Source organism: Oculina patagonica, chromosome 1 (genome assembly GCF_052425735.1).
Source record: "Oculina patagonica isolate OP01 chromosome 1, crgOcupat, whole genome shotgun sequence".
In the NCBI taxonomy this organism is placed as follows: Eukaryota; Metazoa; Cnidaria; class Anthozoa; order Scleractinia; family Oculinidae; genus Oculina; species Oculina patagonica.
In genome coordinates, this window is record NC_135758.1 from 48,472,190 (window position 1) to 48,483,253 (window position 11,064).

At 37.1% G+C, this 11,064-nt stretch overlaps 1 protein-coding gene across 1 annotated transcript; it reads right to left on the reverse strand.

Annotated features, from left to right (window-relative positions):
- Window positions 1-273: 273 nt before the first annotated feature.
- Window positions 274-8,949, reverse strand: LOC144635705 (gamma-aminobutyric acid receptor subunit rho-1-like). Its single transcript, XM_078494787.1, has 10 exons — window positions 8,786-8,949; window positions 6,763-6,887; window positions 5,879-5,946; window positions 4,827-4,982; window positions 4,653-4,714; window positions 4,128-4,210; window positions 3,483-3,624; window positions 2,795-2,985; window positions 2,281-2,444; window positions 274-1,783 (listed from the first exon to the last, which is right to left on the reverse strand). The coding sequence occupies exons 1-10, from the start codon at window positions 8,851-8,853 to the stop codon at window positions 1,487-1,489; spliced, it is 1,356 nt and encodes a 451-aa protein (XP_078350913.1). The 5' UTR covers window positions 8,854-8,949; the 3' UTR covers window positions 274-1,486.
- Between the last annotated feature and the right edge of the window lie 2,115 nt (window positions 8,950-11,064).

An 11,064-nucleotide genomic window follows, 5' to 3' on the forward strand; every position in this document is an offset into this window, starting at 1 on the left:
GAACAGTTAAAAAACGCACCAACAGCCGCAACGAAGTTGAAAGCGCAGATAAGCATCATATTTCTACTCCTGTTTCATGCACAATAGTCGGTTGATCGTTATTACGCGAAGCGTTTAAAACAATAGGTACACACAAAAGTGCGCATGTGGCTACTGCTATTTGGTTTGTAAAAAGTTTCTCAAAACATGTGCCTTTCCTTGCAAACACGAGTAGTGAAGACGAATACCAAAAAATTGAAGACAAAACATTAAGGCAGAGAAAAATTCACTTTCCTTGTTCATCTTTCATGATTTTAATACTGATTTAACATGTTAGAAACTTAGATATTATAACCCATCCATTAGTTTTCAAGCAGTTGGCTTGGCTGACACAGGGTTTGAGTGGGATGAACCATGACCAGTTTTCTGAATTTGTCCTGTAACTGTAACTCTAGGTTAGGTGTTTAATTTCATGCGAACTACAGAACCAATCCTAATATTAGCTGATCCTATAAATATTACAAATATTATATCATCACTTCTTAGACACTTAATTCGTGATAGACATGTCACCATGATGAGTTTATTCATAAAATTCACACAACACAATTTGGAGGAAAAGGAGAGGGGGCGTGGACACCAATCCCACTGTCATATACAACGTAACTCTTTAACCGATGTTTTCCACACGCCAGCTTTATCTATCATAGTTCTTACTGTCAATTTATATATTTACACAGTAAATTTTAATAAAATTTAAATAAGTATAAAACTTTAATACTGCATCATGATGCGGCGTTTATTAATACTTCTGCTCTAAAATGCGGCGTCTATTCGAGGGCGACGTTTATTCGAGGAAGCGTTTATTCGAATAAATACGGTATTCACATCTAAATCAATTTCTATGATAACCGATACGGCGTTGAGTCTCCTAGAGCGATAAGACTGACATATCAACCTATAATCAATAGCTGCCATTTGCACAACGGTGTCATCTAACTACACTGTCCCAGCTCCCTGCCGTTCCTTATTATCTTTGCGCTTATTCTACTCTTCTTCTTTGATTTGTAGTCACATGTTCGATCTTTATTTAACAGGTGAAAGTTTTACGCAGCAGACTACTACAAACATCTACTAAATCCCCTTTTCACCCGTCTTTTATCTCACTTTCTTATAAATGTTTACTTTACAAGAGAAATATACCTCTACTAGAGATCGCGCTCCTGTATTAAGGTAACAGTCTCAAGTTCCAAATGGAAAAAAAAATTGTTAATGAAATAAGCGAAGCTTGCCATCAATTGTCTAAAGGTGATCTGACCTTCTGACGAGAAATGGATGAAAGCCGTCCGACAACAAATAATGCTAATTTCTCACGTGTACTACACAAAATACGTTTGCCATTAACTTAAGCCTCCACTTTTTTAAAAACCTTCATACAACTTCATGAACGTCCTTCAGGAAAGAAAACCATACTAGTTATCAGCTAACATGTAACATTACAGTACACCTAACACAGATCTAATGCTTCCCTTTGAGGCGACAATGCTGCACAGACCACCCAGTAAACAACCACAAAGGTTGCGTAAATTGCTGGCATTAAGATCCGAGAGAATCTGTCAACTGGGTGTGTTGCCATGGCTCCATGGTACTTCTTTCTGTGGTGTTTTCCTGGTAGAACTGGTAAGGTTCCATCCTCAATGTGGCTTTCAACACTACCCTTTCGATAACGGGCCTCGGTGTTATTGGGACCATGGGAGTTATGTTGTGGTGAATCGTCGGAGGTATAATTGTTCAGCGGGCCAAGCTTGTAAAAATAACAGAAAGAGCACGTGTTATGTCACAAAGTTTTCTATTCTATAACATTCCTGCAAACAGAAACAACTGAAACAACAAACACGAACTTAGTTGAGTGGATTTTCCCACAACAAGAGTAAAAGGGAAGTTTTAGTCCGCACTGCATCGAGTCTCCGTTTCTGACCGCATTTTGAATAGTGAAGTTGCCTAATTATCAAGCATGTGATCAAAATCAGTACAAGCACTTCAGGTAGAAGCACAATTACCGCTAAGCTGTTATTCTAGAAATGGTATTCTAAAAATTATAAGATTTTTTGCATGTTCCTCAAAAGGAATGCATTCAAGTGTACTGGCCAATGACATGTGTCCAAAATAGTAAGTTGTTATTGGACCGCACCAAGCCAAGCATGTTTATTAATTATTAAACAAGGGCTTGCAAAGAATCAATCAGATGATCGGAATTTTGTCATTGACACGATTATACAAATCACAGTTATAATAATTCACCTCGTAGTTCTCGTGAGCAGCTAAGTTTCTTTTCTTCCTGGTTGAGAGGGTAAGTACAACAATATACTCCAACATGGTGGCAAATACAAAACCAAAAGACACAAAGAGATGGCAGTCAATCGCCTTCATGTAAGACACACGAGGCATGTTACTGTTGACAGTTCCTGCATAAAAAGAAGAAGGCAGCTCGTTACTTTCATTGAGCATTAACGTATTTTACCAAAATAAATAGAGACTTAGAGATTTCCTCTTAACAGACTTGCCTTTCATCTGCATGAATATCCATAGAACATTTGAAATAAAAACGATTTTATTTCTATCTTAGTTGTCAGAAAAAATGGCAGCTAGAGCATTTCAAAACGTTTTGTTCACACACGTGAGCTGATGTGTTTGATGTGGAATGCTTGAAACTGTCATGTATCTAAAACCTCAAACTGACAACACTGGTGTTATTCTTGTATGGCAACAATGCGATAAATCGATGCATGATCTTTTCGGTTATTTCTTTCCTTACCTAAAAAGTAGACAATAGTAAGTACAGTTGTTATTCCCAGGCCCACTCGGGCAGGTACGGCCTCTTGAGGAATCCACAATGCCAGGAATGACAGAATAACGATCATGTAGCTTGGGACGTACACTTGGAGCACCGTATATGAAGTACGGCGGTCAAACACCCATGTGGCATACAAATTTGAGAAAGGCGCTGTTGGAAAAATGAAACAGCATAGGAAAGTTAACATGTGAATATATAACAACAAGCTGTCTAGTGTCAAGATACAGTAATATCTTGGGATTATTGTCATAGAAAAACCTGCGTGAGCCTGCAATTTTCGTAGGAGATGTTGCTAAGCAACGTGACAGTAGGGTCACGTGACAATTTCGAAACGTTCACAAGTGCTGGTGTAAATTTCCTGATTGGCGAGAACACCTTGATTTAGAATTTCTCCTTTCCAAGAGATATCAAATTGTCAAGGCATATATCTCACTTTAGGGATTGAGCTCGGAGCTACATGCAGTTAGTCATTAACAGGCGAAGTTTCTCCATGGTGCCTTTCTTACGCTCGAACGTTTTTCCAGCAAACTTGAATAAATATCCAAGCAGAATGTTAATTTACTCGAGTATAAAAAAAGCAGAGACACGATTTCATATTTTTATCTGTTGCTGGGTTGCTAAATCTGATGTTGTACTACGAACATACCAGAAGAAATTTTTTTTGTGCCTGTAATTGAGTTTCACTCCTTTATACTCGTACTGAGCCATGGCATCGTCATAAACTTCAACCCGGCATTCGTCTGCTTCCAAGTTGCCCCAGTTATAAACCAGTTCGTCCTTAGTCAATGAAACTATAGAAAAAAACAAAACAAAACCAAAATAAATTACATTAGAAGTAGATTACGAGTAGTCCGTAGTAGAATAAATTTACAGTTGCATATATAAAGAGTGGGTCTTCGTCCACTCTTTATATTACGGATCGAGCTGGAATTTAGAAGTGTTGGAATTTGTAGAGGAAGGAAAGACGGAGAATCCGGAGAAAAACCCTCAGAACAAGGACGAGAACCAACAGCAATCTCAAGCCAAATATGACGCCGGCTCCAGGATTCGAACCCGGGCTACATTGGTGACTCTCACTACAGCGCCACCCATGCGCCCCCAAAAAAGGTTACTTTACGTTTTCCATTGTTAGAGAAAATTAAGGGAGTGGCGACCTATACCAGGGATTGCAAGGCGTCCGTTGATCACTTGAGGATCTTTTACATTTTTGTACCATATTTACCGTCTCTTTGCGAAGGGGAAACACTAAAATAACACGTTTGTTTGCTACGAAATGCGTAAGAAGGTTACTTACAGCTCTCGATCACCAAGTCACATTTCTGACGGTCAAATGGATACATCTGCAGCTGCATGTTACAGGCAACTATTAATGTGATCCTAATGAAACATACAAAGAGGAATTACCCTGCAACCACGATAAAAGGATCCCCGAGAAACGGCGAACATGTTTACAAAGGCATTTGCAAACACAACACGAGGGGGAGTCTGGGAAAAATATTCCCGAGCCGGGAATACAGAACTGGCGTCTTCAAATTCGTCACCATCGACGAGATCCGTCGAAATAGATGACCCGCTTCTTCATTAAAATACAATGGATAGCTTTAAAAATGGCCAGTTCCAAACGATTTGCTCCTAATGCACAGTACATTCCAAATATTCAACCCAAGACCACGCAGCAAAACATCATCCTGCTAGGCGGAAAAAGCTTAGTATAGAACCTACATATTTATGACCCTTTTGTGGACATTTTTTTTCTTTTTGCATGTTTAGAATTATGTCATGAGTTAAATGGGTTCACATTACACCTGAAATTATTTACCTAGACATCTGTACAACCATTCCATTGGGCAGTATCAAAACCATTTGGTTGTCTTTCATGACCTGTTAAAAGCACATCACAGTTTATAATCACGTACATCTTTTCAGTTACAGGTAAACTAACATCCCGTACTCACACCGAAAATTCAATAAAGCAACATAGAAGGGAACTTACATCTTTTATCTCTGTTTTCTTAGCGTTCATGAAATATGTATCCGGCGTCCAAACTTTCTTTATGTCATTTCCACTGAGAGAGAAAACTCTACTTTGGCCTTGAGCAAACCTGATGTCCGTCCACACTTGAAGAAAATATAAGTCTAATCCATACTCCTGTAACGTGAAAATAATACAATAAAAGACATAAAACAACGACAACTATAAACGTGAGATGTTCAACCTCTATCACTGTCACTAAAGTACATAAATGGACGATTTTAACAGTGTTGTCATCGTGACACCTTTTTTGCAGCAGAGATCCAATAAAAAATGTAAAATGTAAAGATAAAATGTAAATGTTTGTTTAAATTGTCGTATGTTAAGGCCATTGTAATATATTTGTAATTTGCGAACTCAACTCCATTTTAGTGCTGATCACGCGAAATCCTACAACATGGCCGACTGGCCGCCGATCACGTGAGAAGTGTGTAACTCAGTAGAATTTGGATCATTCCTCACTACTTGTCAGCTCATGCCTCGACGCATTTAAATCAGGTGCATGGCTCTTCAGCAGTTGATCAAAGCCATCTGAACGTTGCATGTGGAGATGCATTAACAGACACAAATTGAAAACACAAATCCATTTAAATGCTGATCACACAGAATTCTACAACATGGCCGACTGTCGACTGTCGTATAAGCGTACTCCTTTCAATATTGAGGCCATGAAGTCTGTCAGTCAGTCAGTGTCAACCAGTCAGCCAGTCTTTCATTTAGTTGGTCTTTTAGTCAGCCATCCCTAATTATAGCTAATATATCCAGAATGTTTACTTGAAAAGACCTGAAAACATAGAGAAATTCTACAAGGTCGGGTTAGAATGTATAAAGCTAACTCTTGTAGCAACAATGACCAAACGACAAAATACATTTTAAGAACGATATATATTGCCGCAAAGTCGAACATTAAGTAGATATATAGTAGAAGGCAATACAAACTTATAAATAACTCACTGATGAAATTATAATACAATAAGAAAGCCATTAACAAAGCCAATAAGGTATTAGCTTACCATATTTGCCTCTTTCACTTCACCAAAGGCAAGTACGTCCATACTAATATTCACTCTAACTGGTTTACCTAAAATGAAGACAGAACTGTAATGTTCTCCCCACCTTGATCGCGTAGTCGTCCTCCTCACCCTGATCATGTAATTTTCTCCCCACCCTGATGCACTAGATGTTTTCCACACCCTGACGGTGTATAGGTTCTCCCTACCCTGACCTTACTCTGGGTGCAATAGTCCTTGCTCGCGAAAAAGGAAAAGGAAAAGGAAAACAAACACTCAAAGGATGAGAACTTTTGCCTTGAGTCATCCAGCTAGCCTAAAATGTCAGTAGTCCGTAAGGGCGGGAGAGGGCAGACAGTTCAGGCTAACACCAAAATATAAACTAAGTTTTAGTTATAACAGCTTGGATTTATCACAGATTTCCTTTACTGAGTCTAATATAACCAACTATGTGACTGATCGCCAAGAATATCAATAAATCGTGATGACAATGCGTTTCGATTTTCAAGGAAAGTTTTACATATCGCCAGCATACAATTAAGCCAAAAAAACCTTCAAATATAAGCAGTCTTGAGGAATACTGAGGAATTCTAACGAGTTACCCCTTTTACTGAAGACATTTTGACTCCCGTAAAAAGCCATTAAGAAAAAACAATTTTGTAATACCACCTTCATGTACTAGCACATATGATCGCAGTATGAAACATTCTTGGTGGTTGGTGGTTTAAAGGCAAGAAGGGAAAAGACCAAAGTTCCATTGAGATGTTGGTAATATATAATAACAATAAAATAGTTTAAATCATAAAGGTCTTTTGTAGAGCTGCTTACTCACTAATCGACCCAGTCCACATCAGGACGCAAGATACCGAGAGAAACCTGTTACATACCTGGTACAAATGGAGCCATGGAGGGATCATAATCCTTCATCAACTGGTCCAAGATTCTCGAGGAGTTTACAATCCACTCTTTGTCTTCCTGAACGGAGTCTTTGGTTGCATTAGGATGACCCTCACTAAGAAGCAAGAAGTCAGACATCTCAAACTAATGTCTTAATTACATACTGACAAACAATATCGCGAAAAAAAATTGAAAAAAGCATCCATGCTTGACAGAGAAACTAGCAGAATAAAATGATAAGACCGAATACTCTGAGTCAATCAAACAGCTCTAGCGTTCCGCCCAAGGGTGATTCATTAATGTAAATTTGAATTTTTTCGTCGCTTTAGTATAACATTTTTAGTTGAAGTGAATATTCCAATGTTCAAACAGTAATTCGAGTCGAATCTCCAGTGTTGATTTCAAATTGTCTGGCTTCACTCGAGAAGAATGAGAATTTGAAGCATATCCCTAATTTTGCATAAAATTGGGTCAACTGCATCAGTTCCCATTTTCTCTTTTGCCAGTTACATTTTGGAGCCTCTTAGTACACTTTAGTACACCAAAAGTCTTTTTCCTCTTTTTAGGTATTATAAGAGGGTGGAAAAAATTGAGTGGCGAACAAAATGAGAAGAAACAATTACGAGAAACCAAGCAGTGAAATTACGTATATTCCGGCCAAATTATGAAATCAAATTTCCGTTAATGAATTTATTAATTCACCCTTGAGAGAACGCTTGAGCTGTTTGGAATGTGATATATATATAGGCTGGAATGCTTACTTCTTTTTAAAGGCATAATTTAGAACATGTGATAACATTTTAGAATAACACTTTGATCGTGCTTGATATGCATAAGCGTAAATCTTCAAAATCAAATATTTGGAAATTGAAGTCATCGGAGGGCGCTTCAATTAGCAAAGAGGAAGAAGAGGCGTTGGAACTGATGTTAACTGAAAGAAAGGAAGTAAAATTATAGGAAATGGACAAAATACTCCTCACTGAAAAATTCCATTATTGTTTTACTTAAAAACGCCCTTGCAGCTTTCAATTGTCTGGAAGAAGTCAAACAACGGTACTTCAAAATAATTTATTTGTAAACTGAAAATAAAAGTTTTTACCAGAATTCGAGGAAATGTGGCCTTTTTAACAAGCAAAAGATGGCCGTTATCGTTGTCATGGTGGCTGCTGCTGTTTGGATGCCAGTGAAAAAAAAGGTTGCATTAATGTCATCATTTCTTACGGGTTTTTGGCTGTTTGCCTTTTGCTATCTGATCGAGTCTTGTTTTAATAAGTCTCACACCAAGAAAAAACTACGTACTGCATGGTGTTTAATGGGTATCCAAAGATCCGAAAGTTTTATTTTGTTACAACAAAAGCCCGGTTCATAAATAACTCAGAAACAAAATACACGGGCATATTCAATTTTTGCGATTCGAAATACGACAACCCCGACGACAACTTCCTTCACTGGTGATTACCATTGAAATATAACCGCTAGAAATTTGTTGGTTTAAGCTAAACAAAGTAAGGTAGTACAAAGCAGAAATACTGAGGATACTCATTAAATATTTAACAAAACTTGTCGCTTTTTTTTTCCTGCGATAACAGTGCTCTTAAAAAAGACGTGCTCGCGAAAACAGGTAACTGAAGGCTCAAAGCCAATTTACTTGTCCATGCCATAAGATCAGTGAAGTTAACACTTTAAATGAACCTGGGAAGTTGAAGCAAGCAACACACTCTGTATAACATGTATTTTATAACTGCCCTTGGTCTCAAGCATGCTGAGAATTCGCTTTGATAGTTTCTCACTCCCGGTAGATTTCTAACCCGAGATTGCTCGTCACTACGTTATCAGTCCTAATCAAAATCTTATATCTCGCCTGCAAAATGTTTGATGAAATGCTTTGCTTTGTTTGCGTGATAGAAAACCTTCTTATCGACAACGGAAGTCTTACAAAAAAGTCTTATAAGGTAAAAACTTTCAAGCGTTACGTTAGTAAAGGAAATAGTTATTAAAACAAAACAAACTTACAGGCCGGCGCAGAACGTAATGCACATGAAACCACAAAGCCACTTGGCTAGCATTTGATTGCAGTTCATTTTGTCGTTCCACCATGGACTATGTCATCACCGGACTGCTTGACACGGTCAACTCAAACGCTGTTTTACACCTGCAATGTCAATAATTTATCAGTTTAATGTTTTTCGTCTTTTCATGTACCCCTTGCTGTTTTTGAATAATACGGCAGCTAAGGAATATTCTTTAATGTTAAATTAAAGGTTTGAATGTTCCCTTGAAGTAAATATTTTGCACAAGAAACACAAAATAAGTCGAAGTGTTTATTACTTTCAAAAGATCATAACCAGCTATTAATTTTTCGACACATTATCTGTCTTCGGCTGTTTGTTATCCAAAGAAAAACTTAAGATAAAATATTTTACCCACACTTGGCAGTTAGTAGAAAGATTGACCTCCCGGAAACACAAAGAAAGATAAAAGACATATTCAGAATGGACAAACGAATAAATGTTGCTAAAAAGTAATTTCACGTCATCCAAGGTGAGCTGTTAATAATTAATAATTAAAAGTAATTTAGAGATTCTACAGGGACAGAACAATGTAATGCAGCAAACTCTATAAGTTTAAGAACTTTAAAAAAAATATAATAAATTTACATTTATATTTATTACAATGAAAGGGAAGAATATGCTAGCTGATATATAATAAGTAAAGTTGTTTTTACAGTTTTAAGGCTTTTTGTCTCTTTTTTAGCCTTACAAGCAGTCAGGAATAACTTTGTTTCTCAAGTAGAGAAAGAAAAGAAACCTTGCGTGGATACTAAGGAAAATTTTGGTGAGCTGACTTTTTTCCAAATCCTGTAACATTAAAGGAGAGCCTAAACATTATTCTTTAACGCAAAAAGCTTGAGATAGTTAATTTCTGCATCGAAACTGATGTTATCTCAGTAAGTGTCATTGGCAAGCTGCAATCGCCGCACGCCGATGTCAACGATCAGATTGTCTATATCATATATTTATATAGTACTTTACAAAAAAAACATGTTCACCCGTCGGTGAAGCCGCGCTGATAATTCCATGTATACAGTGTAAATTGTCGATAAATTGCTGAATCAGAAATTTTGGTGTTTGGAAACAATCGTTTAATTTTTCTATATGCATCGTTCAACCAGTTTAACGTTTTCCCTCGGTGGGGGGTTATCAGCTTATCTCTTACAATTTCATTTGACGACAAGCCTACGTCTCTGTTTCGACTGAAAAAAACTAATCGGTTAACTTTAACCAATCCTTTTTTCTAGAGAACCAAAACAAACAAATGATCAATCTTCAATCTTAAAATAAATTGAAGGAAATTGTTAAGGTAGCTTCCGTTCCTTGTGTCACTCTGAAACTGTTTTCACTGTTTTCTGAAGTCGACCAATTTGCTTGAAAATCATTTCGCAGTTATTGCAAAAATAATTCTCAAAAACATACGTTTTTTATCAGTTCGGCATCAAGTAACAAGCAGATACAGGGAGTCAAACCGATTCGTGACTTTCAGGAGTACTTCCATTAACTCTAAAAAAACAGGTCTTATGGGGGTTCGTATGCAAATACTCCGCGTCTTTGGTGATCGGTTTCTTCATCTCTGATTAAGGCCCTCTGTGAGATTTTAAATGATGAAAAGAAATAAAAATACACCGCTGAAATGAACAGAGATAGGACCATTAATCAGCCCCTGAGGTGAAATGAATAATTTAAAACAGTTAAAAATAACAAGGCAAAGAATTGGAATTTTCCTGGAGTTCATTTTTGTTTCGAGAAACAACAAAATGGAAAAACACCAGCAAATGCGTATATTTTAAGCGTATAACAAAAACCCTGAAGAGTTAGCCCGAGAGTTCTACCTGGTTTGTCTATTAAAAAAGCCGTTTAGATCGATAATTATCACAAAGAACGATAATGAAAATAAAAGATACGCTTCACATGAATCAATTCAAATTAGGGAAAGTTGATGATCAGTTAAGACCGGTTAAAACTGGATTGACGAAATTCGAAAAGAACAATTCGTTTTAATAGTCTTTAACCCTTTGCCTACATTGTACTGCTCTTAGAGTAAAAGAGTATACAATACGACACACCACACTTTTCTTAATTACAATGTTCCTATAAATACATTTCACACCAGTTCTTCAAATATAGCTCGGACCCATGCTAAGCAAATATAATCAACTCTTGAATATCAATCAAAAAGCAATATTTGCTGCGGGAGAGATGCAGTTTGTTTTTTCACCAATAATGTCAACAAATAGT

What these genes read in the sequence shown, in the direction of transcription:
- LOC144635705 (XM_078494787.1), bottom strand. Translation starts at nt 8,853, where the DNA reads ATGAACTGCAATCAAATGCTAGCCAAGTGGCTTTGTGGTTTCATGTGC. An exon ending in ATGGTTGTACAGATGTCTAG is followed by an intron (nt 4,211 to 4,652) that starts GTAAATAATTTC and finishes ATGTTTCATTAG; the next exon opens with GATCACATTAATAGTTGCCT. An exon ending in AGGCACAAAAAAAATTTCTT is followed by an intron (nt 2,986 to 3,482) that starts CTGGTATGTTCG and finishes CATTTTTCCAAC; the next exon opens with AGCGCCTTTCTCAAATTTGT.